Source organism: Gopherus evgoodei, chromosome 6 (genome assembly GCF_007399415.2).
Source record: "Gopherus evgoodei ecotype Sinaloan lineage chromosome 6, rGopEvg1_v1.p, whole genome shotgun sequence".
Classification (NCBI taxonomy): Eukaryota; Metazoa; Chordata; order Testudines; family Testudinidae; genus Gopherus; species Gopherus evgoodei.
In genome coordinates, this window is record NC_044327.1 from 95,744,161 (window position 1) to 95,765,156 (window position 20,996).

The 20,996-nt window shown below is 43.0% G+C and overlaps 1 protein-coding gene across 3 annotated transcripts in view; it reads right to left on the minus strand.

Annotated features, from left to right (window-relative positions):
* Nucleotides 1–20,996, minus strand: part of RNF180 (ring finger protein 180) — a 121,904-nt gene that overhangs the window by 97,758 nt on the left and 3,150 nt on the right. For all 3 annotated transcript variants that reach the window (XM_030567325.1, XM_030567324.1, XM_030567326.1), the window contains exons 2-4: nucleotides 18,363–18,501; nucleotides 8,274–8,369; nucleotides 204–1,169 (exon numbers count right to left, since the gene is read on the minus strand). In XM_030567325.1, the coding sequence (XP_030423185.1) occupies nucleotides 204–1,169; nucleotides 8,274–8,369; nucleotides 18,363–18,464 (1,164 nt within the window). In that variant the 5' untranslated portion in view covers nucleotides 18,465–18,501. The remainder of the gene's footprint in view (nucleotides 1–203; nucleotides 1,170–8,273; nucleotides 8,370–18,362; nucleotides 18,502–20,996) is intronic.

Consider the following 20,996-nt stretch of genomic DNA (forward strand, 5'->3'; position numbering starts at 1 on the left):
AGAAAAAACTGAACTGGAAAAACCAAGTATATAGGAAGGTTCCACAACTTTTGTTTTCATGATGCCTGGCTGTGGACAGTACTATTAATCTTTCACAGGCACTAAAAGGCAACATTTAAAAAAAAAAAAAGTTTCTTCAAGCTCCTCTCTTACTGACACACCAAATTGTACAAGCAAAGTTGTGGGTCATTTTTCACACTCACCTGCTTCTGAAGCCACCTTTCCCGCTTTCTTTGTTTTTTCCTCAAATTCTTCAACTTGTTTCTCTCTCTTTTGCTTAGCTTTTGATTGACAGCAACCAAGGAAAAATTGGCAGGCTGCAGAAGATCAACAGATGTGATGTGCTGCTGTCCAATGTCCTCTTCTACAGCACTCACAGATGAAGAGAGATCCATCATAAAAGACAATTGGTCAGCAGTGACATCCGCAGAACATTGATCAGAAGCTTCAAAACTGCAGTCACGTTCTGTCTCTCTACAGGTTAATGTATTGCAGGAAGTAACTGAAAACTTTTTTGGTAGCTCAAAAGTATCAGAATTATATAGGCCCTGAAAGGAATTATTATTTCTACTGGAGTCTAATTGCAAGCTACCTCTTGGGTAAATGGGTTGTGTTTCATTTTGCCTGTGATAAATAGGCCCCTTATTGGAAACGCCATACAAACAAGGCAACAAAACATGTCTCTCTCTGATATTCAAATCCAAACTGTGCGTTTTTCTATGACAAGTTTTTATGGTGCATCTCTCATTCACAGGCCATGAAGCTGAAGGACTTTTTTTTTTATTAAACACTTTGAAGTGCAATTTTTTATTGTTCATCTCAAAGCTGGCTGATCTCACCTCCAGGCAAAGTGCTTCTGCTAATCTTCCAGTACCATGTGTGTTTTTGGCCATGTATGAAAGCCCTTGATTTCTGGGTCCCAAAGTTCCACCTGTCACACTGTGCTGTATTTTGTTATTAGAACCAGATGGAACTTTGCAAAGTGACATGTGTTTTACTGATGATCTTGCTAATCTAAATGAACAAGCTGGCTGATAATCAATCCGACTCTTGCAGAGATGTATATTTGCAAACAGGCCACAAGAACATTTTGTATTGCTGACAAAGTTAAAGCCTCCCAAACGGGCCCCACAGAATGGGCAGTTCAGTTTTCCAATCATCCACTCCGCCTATAGATGAGAGAAAAAACCAACGAATTCATTGCAAATAAAAAATAAAGTAACCACTAGATTATTTTTTCCTCCAACAAAGGGGTCCACTTTCTGTTTTGTGAGACAAAAACAGACTGCACAGTAAAAACAAAACCAAACATAAATAAAACTAGACCTTTGAAAGCTGTCCTTTATAAATAGAGGGGGAAAAACCAAAACCTCTAGAAAGACAACACATTTCAAAATATAGCTGCTTAAAAATATTCTTAAATATTCCTAGAAAATGTTATAGATAGTAATACAGTACCATCCTCACTCTAATAAAACATTAGGCTCTTTAAAATGATTAAATCAATCCACAAAGCTAATGGTGACTTAGCAGGTATAATTTCACACTTATGTTTTCTGAGTGCTGATACACCTTTGTGAACCAAATACAGTGGGAAGAGATTTCCCACAAAAATGAATAAAGCTCCATTTATCATATAAATTCAAAAGAGTTATTTTGTACTTTAAATACAAATGTAAGGTACAAGCAAATACACTGAAAATGAGAAATCCATAGCAGAACTGGCATCACTAAAGGTAAGCTGAACATTGTAGGTACTAAAACACATTCTCTAAGCAGCAAATTTTAAAATGGAGTTAAGTGAAATTATCAACAATATTTTATCATTATTATGCCACTGCTTCTTTTTGAAGGGAAATACATACTAAAGCTCCAATCCTGCAAACACTCATGCATATTCATTACTCACGAATGGAGTAGTTCAAATTAATATATTAATTTATTCAATGGAGCTATCTGTATGAGTAAAGTAACTACGTCTTAGTGTTTGCAGGATTAAGGCCTAATTGATTAGACAACATTATAGATATAGGCTAGATATTTCTAACTTAGGAACCTAAAGTTATATTATAGGAGGAGCTGGTAGCACTGCCTATTATTAAGGTTGCCTGACAATTCCCATTATTCAGCCTGTTGCTTATAACTCTGACAAACTTTGGGCAAAAAGTTTCCATAACTAGTGTCTGCCTCAGGCTGAATTTTTTTGGGAGGTTTCAGCTAAAATGGTATAGCCATTTCAGGCAATGAGGTTAAGGGAAAATAAATTGTTTTGTAATGTTAAAAAATTTTCTGGAAACCTTTTCTTTAACAAGCTCTAGTGCCCCCATGCTTTAGAGTAGGGGGAGTGAACAGATTAGGATAGAGAATTGGGGAGCAGGTGAAAGGAGAAAGATTTTGATAAGGAGCTAGGCTGCAGAGGGACAACTGGAACTAGCTGGACAAAAAAACTAAGAAAAGAAGTCAGGGAGGGAGAAAACGACTGGAGTTCAGAGGGGAGAGGAGAGAGATTGGATGAGGAACCAGGAGTGGAGGAAAGGTTACAGACTGCGAGAGTGGTGTAGACTGGAACACAGGTGGAACTCAAGGGAATACAAGGACTGCCTGAGCAAAGAGACCAGAACAGTGTTGAGAAGCCTGAGGAATGGAGACTGAGACTGGTTAGGCAAATGAGCATGGGATTGGGACCAGGGCTGAGGAAGAGAGGGGACTGGGACAGAAACAGGTTGGTGGTGACCAGGCAAAAGCAGTCAAGCTTAGGGAGCAGACAGAAGGGTCTGTGTCCCCTAGAGCACACTTCGCTGTAGAGCCTGGATGGGAACCCAAGATCCCCGAGTTCACCATTTCTCTGCTGTCTGCAATTATCTGTGAAACCCAGTGACAAAGTGTTTGACTCACCCCTCTAGTGCCAGTCCATGCAGATGATGACAACCTACTGCTGATGTGACTTATCAGTTAGCTGAAGTGACAGAAGTCTGTGCCACAGATAAAATGGTTACCTATCTTTTGTAACTGTTGTTCTTCAAGATGTGTGGCTTATGTCCATTCCATTCTAGGCGTGTGCACGCATGCATGCACAGTTGTCAGAGACTTTTGCCTTAGCAGTATCTGTAGGGTCAGCTGTGGTGCCCCTTTGAGTGCTGCGCTCATGCGTCAGTATATTAGGTGCCACCAACCCTACACCCTCTCAGTTTCTTCTTGCCAGCAACTCCAGTAGAGGAGTAGGAGGGCGGGTAATGGAATGAACATGAGCAACACATCTCAAAGAACAACCATTACAAAAGGTAGGCAACCATTTTTTCTTCGAGTGCTTGCTTATGTCAATTCCATTCTAGGTGACTCACAAGCAGTATCCTTGGAGGTGGGCTCAGAGTTTACAGCTTAGTGGCTTGTAATACTGCCCTGCCGAAGCCAGCATCGTCCCGGGTCTGCTGGGTAAGTGCATAATGCGACACGAACGTGTGAATGAACGACCAGGTAGCCACCCTACAGAGGTCCTGGATAGGCACTTGAGCCAGAAAAGCTGCCGAAGAGGCCTGTGCCCTGGTCAAGCGGGTGGTTACAATCACTGGGGCTGGCACTTTCACCTGATAGTAGCAGTAGCGAATGCTGGCAGTGATCCAAGAAGAAATTCTTTGAGTGGACACTGGGTGACCTTTCATCCTGTCGGCCATCATGGTGAACAATTGTGTCAACTTGCAGAATGGCTTGGCTCTCTCCATGTAGAAGGAATGCAGCCTACATGCCTCCTCCTCCTCCTCTGAATTATGCAGCTTTGGAAAAAAGATAGGTAAGAAAATATGCTGGCTTGTATGAAACTGAGAGACCGCCTTGGGCAGGAAAACTAGGTGTGGCCTCAGCTGGACCATGTCTTTGTAAAAGACTATATAGGGTGGTTCCAAAGTGAATGCCCTAATCTCAGAGTCCCAGTGGGCAGATGTTACTGCAACCAGGAACACGACCTTCCAGAGGAACGGGGAGGGGAGTGAGAGGGAGGGTCAGCTATGAACTGCAGGGTATAACCCAAAGGTCCGAGGTTAGCTGAGACCAGGCTTATCGGAAGGGGTGGAGGCGGTCAAGGAAAGAGAGGGAGGGTGGATCCAGTGAAGTGACTGGGGCATCGTCCTCGACCGTACCCTCAAAATGACTTCTCCTGGTTTATGGGAGGGTCAGGCTGAGCAGACAGGCAGGAAGATGATGGACGTCACTGCTTAGACCCCTTACCTCGCTCCTTTCTCCTGTAGAAACCCAACTGGGGAGTTCTCCAGGACCTAGACTATGGGGGCAGAAGAGACGGAGGAAAGAATGGCTTCCGGTCCTGTCGAGGAGTGTGAAGGCCCAAGGAGCAGAGGGAGTCCCGGGAGTCTTTAAGGCCATGGATCCTTGAGTCTGTAAGCTTGGAGAAGAGATCCGCCCCCTCAAACCGGAAGGTCCTGAATAGTGGCCTGCATCTCCTGGGACAACCCGGAGGACTGCAACCAGGAACTGCACCTCATGGCCACCATCGAGGCGACCACCCTGGCCACTGAGCCAGTAGCATCCCAGCCATTTAGAGGGCTTCCCTTGCCACTGCTGTGCCCTCGTCTACCAAAGCGTCGAACTCCTGGGCTCGATCTTGTGGGAGGGCCTCTTTGAACTTGTTAAGGGAGTCCCACAGGTTAAAATTGTATCTGCCTAACAAAGCCGGGTGGTTAGACACCCTGAATTGTAGGCTGGCCATTGAATAAATGTTTTTGACAAACAAATCAAGTCTCTTGGCTTCTTTGTTCTTTGGTGTGCCGCTAACATGGCCCTGCCTGTCCCTTTCATTCACAGCAGACACAAACAGGGACGCTGCTTGTCAAGGTTCCCTCCCCACTCTGAACTCTAGGGTACAAATGTGGGGACCCACATGAAAGACCCTCTCAGCTTATTTCTACCATCTTAGGTTAAAAACTCCCCAAGGCACAGATCCTTCCTTGTACCTTGGATTAGGTAACGCCGCCACCACCAAGTGATTTAAACAAACATTTAGGGAGGGCCACTTGGAGCCCCACCTTCCCCAAATATCCCCCCAAACCTCTATACCCCTTTTCCTGGGCAGGCTTGAGAATAACTCCCCAAGCCCCTACACCCCCTTTCCTGGGGAGGCTTGAGAATATATCCTCACCAATTGCTACAGGTGAACACAGACCCAAACCCTTGGATCTTAAAACAATGAAAAATCAATCAAGTTCTTAAAACAACAATTTTAATTAAAGAAAAAAGGCTAAAGGAGTACCTCGGTAAGATTAGAATGGAAGATAATCTCACAGGCAATCAGATTCAAAACACAGAGGGTTTCCCTCTGGGCAAAACTTTAAAGTTACAAAAAGAAAACCAGGAATACCCTCCCTCTCAGCACAGAGAAAATTCATAAGCCAAATAAAAGTAAATCTAATACATTTCCTTGCTAAATACTTAACTAACTCTATAGGAGTTGGATTGCTTGCTTCTTTGATCTTGCTCCGGCCAAAGCTGCACGGAACAGACAGAACAAAAGCCTTCCCTCCCCCCAGATTTGAAAGTATCTTGTCCCTTTATTGGTTCTTTGGGTCAGGTGCCAGCCAGGTACTTGAGCTTCTTAAACCTTTACAGGGAAAAGAGGAATTAACTTTTACAGGGTTAAGAGGGATTTTATGCTACCCTTAGCTGTATGTTTATGACACCGCTGGAGGGTGCATGTAGAGGTATTCAAACTCTTTTGCAGAGATGTAATACTTCTTTTCCATCTTCTTAGAAGTCGGCAGAATGGAAAAGGGGGTTTGCCACACCAATTTGGCATTTTTAAGGACCCGAGGTGGACGGGCAGTGCGACTCGGGCCGGGATGGAGGAGGCTATAACGTTAAAGAGGTGGTCGGACTCCTCCACGACATCCTCAATCTGTGGGTTCAACTTAGCAGCCACCCTTTTAAGGAGGGCCCAGTGTCACTTGAAGTCATCGGGGGGACTGCTTGTTTGGGAGTGACCTGCCAGCGCTTCATCCGGGTCTGACGATGACTGCACCAGCTGCGGAGGAGCAGCTTCCCCCTCCCTCTCCGAAGCAGCCAGGAGGGCTGGCAGGCACACGGGACCAGCATTACTGGCATGCCCCACAGGTTCCAATATGGCCACTGAGTGGGCCACAGTTCCTGGTGCCATGTTGTCGCTACGGGTGATGCACTGGTCTCACGAGTCGGTGGTGAAGCACCTCTTCTTGGTGAAGAGCTGAACTTCCAATCCAAGTTGGACCACTGCCCTTCCAGCAACCAGGGCAACGTCATTGAGGCCTGAGACTGCTGACTGACTCTGGTCTGCAACCAGCGAGGCAAGGGCCAGGAATGGCGCCTGCCCAATGAATGGTACAGGGGGAAGGAGACCAGTGCCGTGACAAGGAGTGGCCTCACCCAGGCAGGGACCAAGGTCTGGGAGACCATCTGAGAGAGGGTGACCTGGGCCGCGGCGATCTCTGATAGGAAGCTTGCCAGTACCGGTGGTTAAGGGGACCGGCACAATCCCGTGCCAGTGGTGCACTCTGCACCGATGCCGAAGTGGTCGGCGTGGGATCTGAGTGGGAGTGCTCCAATGCAAGATGAAGTGTAACCTCCAGGAGGAGAGCCCTCAAGCGGATAGCCCACTCCTTTAGGGTTATAGGTTGAAAGTTTTTACGGATTCGACACTTGTCCTTTCTATGAGATTCCCCCAAACACTTCAAGCAGCTGTAATGGGGAGCACTGATAGGCATCGGCCTGTTGCATGACGAGCATGGTTTGAAGCCAGGAGAGTGGGGCATGCCCCGCGGGGTCTGGGGCGAAGTCCCAGCCGGGACTCTTAAATTAAGTGTTAGGTTAAGTTGGTAGTTAACTAACTAAGTACCTACAAACAATATACAAAGAAGATAACAAAGGCTGTAAAGAACCGCAAATGCTCTTGCGATCTACAAGGCAAGGAGCTCCAACCAATTGTTACAAGTGGTAAGAAGGAACTGAGAGGACGTATGGTTGGCAGCGCCTAATATACCAATCATGAGTGCAGCACTGAAGGGGGTGCCACAGCCGACCCTACTGATACTGCTAAGGCAAAAGTCTCTGACAACTGTGCACATGGCACGCACACACCTAGAATGGAATTGACATGAGAAACCACTCAAAGAAGAACTAAAGGCTCCAACCCTGTTGATTAATCTTGTGTCAGTATGATGCCAAACGATGGAATTACTGTTTTTTCTGTCTACTTTTTTTAAAACCCAGGAAATTACACATTAAAAAACTGTTAAAAGATCATCATTAAGGTTACAAAGTCAAGCACTTAAAATTAGGAAAAGACTGTGCAACCCTAATTTGTTCCATTTATGCATATATATTATGATACAATCTTTAATTACATGATCACATTTTTTTTTTTCATAAAAGACCCATGTCTCATTCAGTGCACAGACTGAATGGTACTCACCTAATGAGCCACTATTTAATATTTTGTTTCCTCCTCATGTCTTATTTACTGAACACTATCCAAACCCTGCTCTGAAGACAGAATTATTAATTTCCTCATAGGCTTCCTTATGCTGTGCAACACTATGGGTATCAGAATGCTTCACAAACTTTAATGAATTTAATGAACAAGATCCTGTTTCTATATATTAGTATATATGCAAATAAATAAATACAATAACAAATACAGTACTATATGTCAATGGCACCTTAATGCAATGGCTCTCAACCTCTCCAGACTCCTGTACCCCTCTCAGGAGCCTGATTTGTCTTGCATACCCCCAAGTTTCACCTCACTTAAAAACTACTTGCTTACAAAATCAGAAATAAAAATACAAAGAAGTGTCACAGCACATTACTACTGAAAAATTGCTGACTTCTCCTTTTTATCATTTAATTATAAAATAAATTAATTGGAATATAAATATTATACTTTCATTTCAGTGTATAGCATAAAAGGCAGGATAAACAAGTCATTGTCTGTATGAAATTTTAGTTTTTACTGACTTTGCTAGTGCTTTTTATGTAGCCTGTTGTAAAACTACACAAATATCTAGATGAGTTGATTACCCTGGAAGACCTCTGCATCCCCCCAGGAATACATGTACCCCTGGTTGAGAACACTGCCTTAATGCATGTGATTGACTCAAGAAACAGTCCCCCTTATACAAGATACCAGAAGTATATCCATCTGATACATCAGAAATGATGCCCTGACTAATGCCTGCTGCCACTCTTTATTCTCCAAATAAAATACAAATGATATGTTTATAAATCCAGGAACCTACCTTTTCTATTGCACATTTTACCCAGTCTGGAAGAGCTTCCAAGTTCATGTGCCATACATTGCAAGTATACTGAGAAGTATCTGAATAAAGTGATTTCTGTTAAATAAAGTCAGATTACATTGTTAATCAACATTCATGTATGTATTCGTTTCTTAGAACAGAGCTTTTAGAATCAAATACAAAGGAAATTATTAGAAAATGAGGTAGGGGAGAGAACTGTTTAAAAAAATAAAGCACTTCATGAACTGATTAATTTAGTTACTAACTACTAAATCCATAGATCCTGGTGCACCCACTAAACCTGTAATCGGGTAACTGCTTTAAGTTACAGTGTGTTTCTGGTTCTGCAGACAGTAGACAGATTCTCTGACATATTCCTTCATACCATAGAGAAAATATAAATAGCTAGTTTTGCCTTTTTTTGATCTGGCAGAACGATGTTTGACCTTGTCTACACTACAACCAAGTGTACTAGGACATTAATTTAAAAAATAGCTTCTCTGCCAGGCCAGGGCAACATCTGTCTTATATATTTATATTTCTTTCTTTCTGTCTTTCTTTCTTTCATCTGTTCCAGAATAGGCCATTGCATAATCTTAAAAGTAGTTTTAAAATTGTTGTTCTAAAATGCTGGTTATTGTAGTATAGACAAGTGTATTACCAAGGTATATTACTGTGTTACAATGGCAATAATGTGAACAATCAAAAAGAAGAAACAAAATTGTGATGAACAAGTATTTGTAACTAAGAATATTTCTAGACAGCAGTTGAGCCTTAAAATTGTTGAAGTTTTACTAACTGCACTTTAAGTAATTACAACCAGCCACCATCCTTTCATTCTGAAGTTACTGGACATAGGACTAAGTCACTGCAGCATGTATAAAGTATGAAACTCAGCAGGACACGTATAGTTCTATTGTGCTGGAAATAGGGGAAGGGAGGAGGTATCACAGACATGGCAAATGGATTCCTTACACATAGATCCTCTGTCCATTAGTGGAGGAGCTCCAGAAACTACAAAAGTTGCTTTGCTAATACACTGCTGTCTGGAAAGACTAGATTCTGTCTTCTTCCTGAGGTCCACTGAGAAGACTTGCACAAAGTCAAATTTACTCCAGTTTTGCACAAGAGTCAGGATTTCTATCTAAATGTTTAGATCATGTTCATCACCCTGGTATCTGATCCTAAGATTTGTTCCTAAAGCTTCCACCGCTCCAAGTCTTCTTTATTTATTAGTCAGCTGCCATTATGTCTTCTCTCAGCCTGGGTAGTTAAAAAAAAGTTTGGCTGACAACTTGTAGATGATGAACTTATCATTTGAGCGCAATACTCGCTTTTCAATGTCCCGGAAAAATTATTTACCTTTAATTGTTATCCTCTGTTGACATGTCACAGCAGAGCACTAGTTTCAATTCCATATTCCTATGAGTGATGAAAATGGAGTTCCCCGAACACTAATTTCTAAAGAATCCAGCATGAACCAATGGAATACTGATGCCCCCAAGTGCTCTGACCATAAGTTCCTTTCCCAGGAGGAGGTGAAAATACTCCCACAATATTAAAAACACCTTAATGATAAAGTAACAAAATGTTTCAAAACCTCAAACTCTGTAGAGGCGGGAGAAAGGTAATCGCTTATAACGTGCAGTAACTTAAAGGACAGAAATAGACAATTAAGTCTCTCTTTTCTGAAGATATATAACCCTAGTCTTTGGAAACTAAGAAGGTCCAAGGATGTCTCTATAAAACAAGGCAGCAATGTAAGAAAAACATGCAACAGAAAGTAGGAACTGCAAACAAGGTTAATGTACTTAACAGTAGCCAGACAGGAGATTTTTGAGTGAAGGAATACATTCAATAAATGTTGATGTTTTTGATAAAGAAAGAACACATCTCTTAAAACATACACCAGAAGGAAAGATATTCCAAAAATAAGATAGCTATATGGTGGGAAAGTTTGGATTCCCTTGCTCCAAACAAACTTTCTATATTACACTAAGTGTAAATGGGAGCTATGTCAACCTCAGACAGGTAAGGCATCAGAGACGAGATGCTGGCCAGCCTGAAGTCTAACAAGATTGAGGTTTTTTTATTAAATTTCCTGGTCTTCATGTGGGTGATAATTGAGCCTTCCAATTTCAGTTACAACTGTGAATACCCAGAATAACTCCACTGCCTTCAAAGGAGTACTTCTGAATTTACACTAGTCTTACTGAAAGCAGAATTTGGCCATAACTGTTCTGAGAAAAGATCAGTATAAAGAAAGATTATTCCTAAATGACTATCAAAAATGTGCATAGCAAAAAGGTTCAGACAGAAATGTATTATAGCATATTTGAACAAGTTATGTGCATTATGTCTCTAACATACAAGTCACTCAAAACAATTCTGATTATTTTGGGGGCAGATTTTAGCGCACCATCCAGAGAAGATTACTATGTAATTTCAGTAACTCTTGAAAAGTTATTTACATTGTTTAACTGATCAATTAATGTTAAGTAATTACAATTTATATGTACACATTCCTTTTTAACACCAGTAACAGGATACAATACTAGATAGTCATTTGTCTTTTGGTTGTGTCAAGTTTTTGTTTGCGCTAGAAAGATGTCAAAGGATAAAAGAAATCTATAGCTAAAACATTTTTTTTTAAAATAGCAGTTTAATTGTTCGTTTTTAAAAATAACAATGATGCTTTCTTTTTAGATGAGTTGTTTTATCAACTGTGCAGTCTGCAGAGTAACTTTTCTGGTGGAATTTTTATACAGAGAAAATTAAAAGTACATCTGCTGTACCTAATTGTAGTACATATTCCCTCTGTTAGCAACAATAGAAAATATTCATATTTCATTTATTTTATTCATTTATTATTAAAATATTAGGAACAAAATAGCTTTCATAATCTCCTAAATCACTGCAAAGGTTTATACTGTAGAGATCAATGACAGAATGCTACTGTTATAGCATTTCAGAACAAATTCAAACAATTGCATTAAAAGAATAGTTGCAAAGATGAAAAGACTTTGGTAAGAAAATATAAGAAAGTTATTCTTGACAGCTAATACTATTATTTTTTATTTGTCTAGGTGTTTATGTGATGCCCATGGCTGCCATCTGGGAGAACTCAAACTAATTCTCAAATATTGCTGACTTTGGAAAGAATTTCAGCTTTCTGAAATATTCTTATTTTGCCATAGATTATTATAAAGCAGTTTTAAATCTTTAGCTTCACTTTGTGGGAGAGACACTCCTCATTTTGCATAGAGGACTGGGGATTTTTTTTTTAAATAAAAAGGAAAAATCAAATGGCAGCACGGTCAGGCATTAAGCATCACTGAAACTCACAATGTAAATCATACAAAACATAGGGGGAAAAAAATCTACCTTACTCATATAGAAAGGTAGTAGGAATTTCCAAGTTTAAAAAATAAAAAAAGTCCTAAAACCTAAATATGTTTTAAAAAAAGTTTCCTACCCTGTACACTAACTTGTATATACTCTTCCACTAGAAACAATTTTTCATTAAAAAGGCTGTCTCCCTCTCTTACCCTCTCCCCTGAAAATCAGTCTATAAAACGAAGACATTTAAAAACAGATTTAGCAAAGAGTAAATCTTTTACATATGTACTCTGTAGCCTAAAGGCATAGCAAGAAATATTCTGATGGAAGTTAAAGGAAGATTGAAGGGTTGTTTTCTATTTCAATAAGCTAACAATAAGCTTTTCTACCCAGAGATGTATATCACCTTCAGATTCAGAGGGGTAGCCGTGTTAGTCTGGATCTGTAAAAGCAGCAAAGAATCCTGTGGCACCTTATAGACTAACAGATGTTTTGGAGCATGAGCTTTTGTGGGTGAATACCCACTTCGTCAGATGCATGTAGTGGAAATTTCCAGGGGCAGGTATATATATGCACCTTCAAATTATAAGTTTTCAAAGCTAATTAGAGGCTACCTAAATTTAAATATTTGAATATGAAGTAAGAACATGGAATAAGTTGTTTAGCAACTGGGAGGGTTAAGTGGAATCCATGCAAACTGGTTGCCATAAATAACAGGTATAGTGTCAACTCTCTATTAGCAATGTCCCCAAAACCAAAAAATCCCAAACCCTTTGACAAATATAGTAGGCATAGTCTCCAGTCCAGTAAGGATCACAGAACGACTGGAATGCAGTGGAACAAGTGGAACAAGTGCAGTTCTGCTAGGCTGGAGGAGGGAGGAATGCAGTATGTGAAAGGGACACAGACCCCAAAACATATCAGAGCACAGTCTTGGGGGTGGGCCTTGGTCCACCATAGCTCAGAGGACAGTTTTTGGGCCTGGTGGTAGATATGCTACTAAACAGTTGCACTAGACAAAAATCCTACATTGGAGAGGCACACAGCACACAGCTAGGGTCTAAGAATTCATTCCCCCCTACATCTCTCAGTGGTCACCAACCAGTCGACTGCAATCTCACAAGGCGCAGTGGGTCTGCCCAGGCCCCACACCACTCCTGGAAGCGGCCAACCCACCCCACGGAACCAGGGTTGGGGGTCTCCCTCTGCACCCTGCTCCTACCTGCAAGCACTGCCCCTATAGCTCCCATTGGCCGGGTATGGGGAGCTGTGGCTAATGGGAGCTGCAGGGGTGGTACCTGCAGGGAGGGGCAGCGGGTGGAGCCATGTGCTGCCTGTCCCCTCCCAGGGGCCGCGACGGCATGTTGGCCTCTTATGGGAGCGGTGTTGGGCCAGGATAAGCAGAGAGTCTGCCTTAGCCTCGCTGCACTGCCGACTGGGAGCCACCGGAGGTAAGTGCTGCCCGGTGAGAGGCTGCACCCCTACCCCAGGCCCAGAGCCCCCTCCTGGAGCCAGCATCCTGTACCCCCTCCTGCACTTCCACATTCTGCCCCAGCCCGGAGCCCCCTCTTCCACCCAAACTCTCTCCCAGAGCCGACACTCCATACCCCCTCCTGCACCCCAACCCTTTGCCCCAGGCTCAGCCCAGAACCCTCTCCCACACTATGAACCCGTCAGCCCCAGCCTAGAGCCCGCACCCCCTCCTAAACCTCCATCCCCTACTCCAGCCCGGAGAAAGTGAGTGAAGGTGGGGTAAAGCGAGTGACGAGAGGGCGATGGAGTAAGTGGGGCAGGGCTTTGGAGATGGGTGGGGTAGATCCTGGGTTGCCCTTAAATTCAAAAAATTATCTTGGGCATTAAAAGGTTGGAGACCACTTCTCTATACAAAGCCCATTTATTTAAGGTGTTCTCACCAAATAAGAGTTGCCACTAACACCTCATGGTCATATCTTAGAAGTATTTGGTGGCCAATGATGCAGATAAGCACCTAGATGCTTTTGAAAATCTCACTATCTCCCATTGAAATTAGTAGGTGCCCAGGTACTTTTGAAAATCCCACCAGGTACCTAAATACCTTTAAAAATATGGCCATATGTCTTGCAGCCCACACTATATTTTACTTACACACACACACACACACACACACACACACACACACACACACACACCACACACACACACACACACACACACACACACAGGAAAGTAGCTAGGGAATTTTAGATATAGTGCATTTCTTTACACCAGGGATCGGCAACCTTTGGCACATGGCCTGCCAGGGTTAGCATCCTGGCAGGCCAGGCCGGTGTGTTTACCTGCTGCGTCCACAGGTTCGGCCAATCACGGCTCCCACTGGCCGCAGTTCACCATCCCAGGCCAATGGGGGCTCCAGGAAGCGGCGGCCAGTACATCGCTCGGCCCACTCTGCTTCCTGCAGCCCCCATTGGCTTGGGATGGTGAACCGCGGCTAGTGGGAGCCATGATTGGCCGAACCTGCGGACGCGGCAGGTAAACAAACGGGCCTGGCCCGCCAGTGCCGCATGCCAAAGTTTGCCGATCCCTGCTTTACACACTTTAGGGATCACAGATCCTCACCAAATCATTAGAAAAGACTTTAAAAATAATTTAATTAAAGAATTAAAGAACATAGAATATACAAAGGCAACACAAAGAATGTCTTCAGAACATGAGAAATAACAAAAGTGGCATTCTGAGATGCTGTAGTTAATGTACTATGAAAGAGATTTTCTGATTGGGAAAACTTGGAAGATATCGTTCAATCATAAACTGAAGTGTAGTCCCAATGATAAAGTATAGGACAGAATAAATTCTTAATGTAATCACCTACCATAACTCCCATTCTCCTCAATAAAAGTTACATGGATTTGTTGAGGAAATAATATATTATTTTCTATTCTTCTTGTGAAACAGTGAATGTGTTTATTCACACACTACATTTCTAATCCAATAACTAAGCAAACTTCAAAAGCTATTAAAAATCCTACAGCAAAAAAAAAAAGAATTCTAACTGCTGTTTTGTACTTAATTATCCCTTTAGTGCTACCATAGTTTTAAACTATTTCTTTTGAAAAAATCTTGTATCCGACTCTGACAAGTTTCTACATTAAAGTCCTTCCAAAAATCCATTTTAATCTAATCCTAAATCAGAGAGATACCCTTTTGTTTGAAAGCCACCAAACAAACAGCCCCCCCGCCACACACACCCAGACCCTGAACATCTGTAACAACACGGTCAGGGTGAATTTCATTTACACTAAGGCCACTTTACACAGCTCTGGCCTTGTCACATGGCCTTAAAGAGGGAGTACATTATATTTACACACACTTTAGGGCCCTTTCATATGATTAGAAGGGTGATGGCATTATCATAAATGAAAAATCAGGCTTTCAGCCTTCCCACTACCACCAGGACCCATGGGATAGTTGGTAAGTTCTTGGACCAATAGCAACATGTTCACTTACTGGCTGTCAACTTTGTCAGGAACACTTGGGATGCAGAGGCCTGCTCATTTTTCCCAATTGTCAGTCAACTGGTGAGGATTTCCAGTCTCCTACATTGGTTAGCCAGGAAAGCCCTGTCTCCACTGACATCATTCCTCATCACCTTGTTTCCATATCTTAACTGTGGACACAATCTGTGACTCCATCCTGGGAGAGGAGGTGGGATGGAGTGGCTGCTACTGGAGCTACTTCACTGCCTTTAGAGGGTTACCCCTTCTTAGAGTTGCCAACTTTCTACTTGCGCAAAACCAAACACCCTTGCCCTACCCCCCCGAGACCCTGTCCCCCTACTCACTCCAATCCCCCCCCCCCGCTCACTTTCCCCACCCTCATTCACTCGCTCATTTTCACTGGGCTGGCTCAGAGGGTTGGGGTGCAGGAGGGGGTGAGGGCTCTGCCTGGGGGTGAGGGCTCTGGGATGGGGCCAGAAATGAAAAGCTCAGGATGCGGGAGGGGGCTCTGGGCTGAGGCAGTGGGTTGGATGCAGGAGTGGGTGAGCGCTCCAGCTGGGGGTGCAGGTTCTGGGGTGGGGTCAGGAATGAGGGGTTTGGAGAACAGGAGGGGGCTCTGAGCTGGGGTAGGGGATTGAGGTGTGGGGGGGCGGGGGCTGCAGAATCTGGGGAGGGGCTGGGGATGAGGGGTTTGGGAGGGTGCTCCGGGCTGAGACTGAGGGGTTCAGAGAGTGGGAGGGGGCTCTGGGCTGGGGAAGAGGATTGGGGCGCACTCAGGGATGATGGGTGCAGGCTCCAGGAGGTGCTTACCTCAAGCAGCTCCCAGAAGCAGTGGCATGTCTCATGTCCCCCTTCCGGCTCCTACACAGAGGCACAGCCAGGCAGTTCTGCACGCTGTCCCACCGATAGGTGCCGCCCCTGCAGCTCCCATTGGCTGCGGTTCCCCGTCAATGGGAGCTGCGGAGCCGGCACTTGCGGCAGAAGCAGCGTGCAGAGCCCCGTGGCTGCCCCGACGCATAGGAGCTGAAGGGGGGACATGCCGCTGCTTCGGGGAGCCGCGCAGAGCCACAGCTGGCAGGGATCCTGCCTTAGCTCCGCTGTGACACTGACAGGATTTTTAATGGCCCAGTCAGTGGTGCTGACTGCCTGCCAGTGTCCCTTTTCAACTGAGCGTTCTAGTCAAAAAAATGGATACTTAGCAACCTTACCCCTTCTCAGCATTCATATGTGATTCTGTGGCTACAGAAGTGTTTGGGCTCCATTTTACAGATATGCCTCAGGCCAGAACTTGGGCGTAACAATTGAGATAAAAATAATGTGAAAAAATCAATACATTAAGATAGCCATATTTTTATGGACATATGAATGATGAGTTCTGAGACCAACAGCCTATGAGACTCCAGGGTTTTAAACTGTGTAGTTATGGAAACCAATATGTATTTGTGAGTTTGTAACTGCATAAAATCTCTGATCACTGACTGGCTGTAAAGCAATATTTAATGTTATACTGTTTATATTATTCTCTTAAAAGAATGAAAATTAATGTCAATCCCTACTCCTTACATCCTTCTCCAGCGGCAACCATGGCATTTTAGAGTGTTTCTGGTGCATCAGAAAATCAATATAATGTATTCTGTTTACTTTTCTCTTTGATCCAACATCATAAAAGATGTCAGCGGGGTGGTGAATATCTTTGGAAAGACAGCTTGATAATTAACTGCTGTTGCAAAGCAGCAGGGGGTGCTTATCCATTGTTTTCTGTATGATTATTTTTAATTAAGATGTTGTAAATTAAAAAAAAAAGTAGTATTTTAAATGTGTAGGCCATTCTGTTGTAAGAGATGTCAGCTCTGATGAGTTATGATATTTTTTTATCACATCTCCTATGCCCCACCTTTTTAAAGTAAATAGCAGCAGTCAGTCTGACACGCAGAAATATCCAGCATATATAATTTAACTTTACTAAAAATGCATGTCAGTATGAAACCCACAGAACACACTGCTACAAGATATTAAGGCAACAAGTTTATCGGGATTCAAACAGAGGTTTTTTTATTTTACATGAATAATAAAAATATCTACATTCATAAAAGCTAGCATACAAATGTATAAGGCATATCAACCCTCTTCATGCTGCAGAACATAAAGGTAATAACCAAGGTCTAGATTCACAAAGGGGACTTAGGCATTGCAGCACCTAACTGCTAGGTTCCCTGCTGTCCAATAATTCACAGTCCCAAGTCAGGTGCCCAGACTCCCCATGCATTGTGTGGGGAGAGTTAGGAGCCTAAGAAAGGGATTCTCAGAAGCCAGAAAAAAGCTCTGAATGGAGAGCTGCCCAAGCTAGCCATTAGTGAAATGTGGAGGAAATGGGCTGGGCTTAGGGACCAGAGCCACAAAAGGTATGTCTACACTACCTGCAGGAGCGAGCCTCCCAGTGCAGGTTGACAGATAATTGTGTTGATTTGTGTCAGTTGCAAATGAGGGGTGTGTGCTGTGGTGAGGGACTATGTGTATCTGGAGTTACTGCATGTGCTGACTGTGATGTTGTGTTTGGGATGTGTTGCTGTGTCGGTTGGGGGCGGGGCGGTTATGACGGGAGATCTGTGTTGATTTATGCAGGTGGCAGTTGGGTCAAGTAATCTACCACCTGTACAGTCTCCCTCATATTACCAATGAAACTGAAGTATGCAAAATAGCTGTAGAAGTAAGGGTGGTGATTAAGCTACCTCTGACATCGCATTGGTTAAAACTCTTGGAATGGCATAGATACATGCCTTACTGTAGCTGTACACCACACAGGAGTAATTTGTTAAGTCAAAATGGCTAAGAACATAAAATCTGGATGGTAACAGACAATAAAATCCAGTGATGATTCAACCTGGTGATATTCCAAACAGAAAGAGCCCTGAACCACACTAATTGCTGTTTTCATTCCTTCATACTGACTGTACAGCAAGGTTTCTCAAACAGGGGTCGCCGCTTGTGTAGGGAAAGCCCCTGGTGGGCCAGGCCCGTGTGTTTACCTGCCCTGTCAGCAGGTCTGGCCGATCGCGACTCCTACTGGCTGCGGATTGTTGGACCTGCGAACAGGGCAGGTAAACACACCGGCCCCGCCCGCCAGGGGCTTTCCCTACACAAGCGGCGACCCCTATTTGAGAAACCCTGCTGTACAGACATTTTGGCTGCAGAGTGACACACAGCAATGTTCCTGGAATCTTATTATATAAAGGTACTAAATCAATGGCAATGAAAAAAATAAAGAAGCTATACTTACTTCAAATAGTTGTTTTCCATTACATTTTATGAGGCAATCAGAATTTGCTATGTATTTTCTACACTTCCAGCAACGAAGCATGTCAACTTCTAGGCTATTCATTTTAACGTCTGGTTCTTCAACTGTTTATCTGTTAGAGCTATAAAGACAATAAAAATGTATAATTTGTTTAAGCACCTATAATCTGTTTAAATTACAGAAGGTGTCAGCCTGTGATTCTTAGTCACATGAACAGTCCCTACTCACACTAGAAACATATACTACTACTACTTTGATTTTGTATACTACTTTTCATTCAGCTAATTACTCCTAGGGGAATTCTGCATCAAAAAATTAAAAATTCTGCACACAATATTTTAAAATTCTGCAAATTTTATTTGTCAAAATACTACAACATAATCATGCCAGTTTCAATTATTTTGGTAATTTATTTCAAAATACCTGTCAGCAAGTATGTCTGTAACAATAGAGACACTCATAAAAATTCCCCCAGGAGACGAGTTAAAGAAACCCCTATGACAGCCCAGTTCCTGTATCTTGGCCTCCTTCCTCCCCTAGAGCTCAGCTGAGGGGCCAGACCCCCACAACCCTTCCCTCCCAGAACCCATAGCCAATACACCCAAACCAAAGCACGGGGCCCCTTAGCTCAGACACCTGCCCCTCTACCACTCAGAGCCCAGGGATCCAGAGGGAGAAATAGCCTGATGCTTGGTCCCAGGCTTGTGTGGAGTTTCCTGCATGCCGCTGTCTCCTTCCCACAGGGCATGCGGGGAACTGCAGCTGCTGGGGACCCTTTAGCTCATTTCCCTTCCCCCGGCAGTGCCTTCTATATGCGAGCTGGGCTCTGCTGGGTCCATTGGCCCCTAATGGCAGCCCGCAGAACTGCAGGCCATTTCTGTGAGGGAAAGAAAATTCAGCTGGCACAATGTTCATTTCTGCAAGATTCTGCATTGCGCAGTAGCGCAGATTTCCCCCAGGAGTAAACAATTATATAGCATCATATATATGCATAGTTTTTTAGAATACCAAAAAGACAAGGTCCCTTCCCCACTGAGTTTACTATCTAAAGCTCTGATCCTGCAAGTTACTCTGTGTGAGAGGACTCCTACCACTATGGTCAACAGGGATATCACTCTGGCCAAAGGATCAGCCCACTTGCAAGACAGAGACTTAAATTAAGACACCACCAAACAGAAAGAGATGACATTTGATACTCTGTCTTTGCTCATCATTGTATTCCACAATTTTCTTTGGTCTTCTCTATGACTCTTCCCTGAAGACTCTTCCCCATCCCATAGATTCATAGACTCTAGGACTGGAAGGGACCTCGAGAGGTCATCGAGTCAAGTTCCCTGCCCTCATGGCAGGACTAAATACTGTCTAGACCATCCCCGATAGATATTTATCTAACCTACTCTTAAATATCTCCAGAGATGGAGATTCTACAACCTCCCTAGGCAATTTATTCCAGTGTTTTCCTAACTATCAGGGTGGTTACTTTTTCCTAATGTCCAACCTAAGCTTCCCTTGCTGCAGTTTAAGCCCATTGCTTCTTATTCTATCCTTACAGGCTAAGGTGAACAAGTTTTCTCCCTCCCCCTGATGACACCCTTTTAGATACCTGAAAACTGCTATCATGTCCCCTCTCTCAGTCTTCTCTTTTCCAAACTAAACAAACCCAATTATTTCAGCCTTCCTTCGCAGGTCATGTTCTCAAGACCTTTAATCATTCTTGTTGCTCTTCGCTTTCAATCTTTCTGTCAGTGACCTCATAAAACTCTCCCTTTCCCCCTGCCCTCCCAGAAATCCATCTCCTGTTCCTGCTTTTTCTGACTTCCTTGGGCCACCTACTTTAAAATTTAAACCTAAGATTTATGTTTAAAGGGCCTCCTGGATCCTGGTGCTCTGGGCATTCCTACTCTAAGCCCCGAAATTGAACATTGAAATTAAAATCAGCATTTAAAATTAGTGGCAAAAGATCACAGAAGGGATTCTGTGGGTGCCTGCAATATCAATTTGCAAATGAGTCAACAATTTCATGCTTATTTCTATTGATTTTTCATTAATAATACACAGAGATATCTGACAAATTGTTTGTACAGCCTATTGCCTTCCTTTGCATTTCTTTCTAACAAGCAACAGGCTAAGATGCATGTCATCTGTCTGCTCGGTTTCTGAAGAAAGATTATCTGATTAAAGGAAAAGCAATGAAATGATCCACATATTTATGTCAAAAAACTAAGTACTTATTTCAGCAGAAAGTACTTGCTCTTCATTCTGCTTTTTCCTCCACAATAAACTAGGCTTCTGTTCTCTTACCAAAGCTTTAGTTATAACAATATTTGGTTTACTTAAATGGTAACTATGATTATAGCATACAGCCAGACTATTTAAAAAAAAAACCCACTGTAATAAGACCGATCGCTTCAGTGCTTTTCATAGGTTTCTGCAGCTTTCAATCCACAGGTAAAGTATGAACATATGTTACAACTCCAGTATTCTTTTATTTCTAGACAAACTAATAGAATAGTATTAGTATTAAGTAGGAGCTTCAGATCAATATTAGTTGAACGAAAGCTCATGGTAGGTGCATTTAAGCAAAAACAGAATATTCACATTCAAGACCTTGTCTTG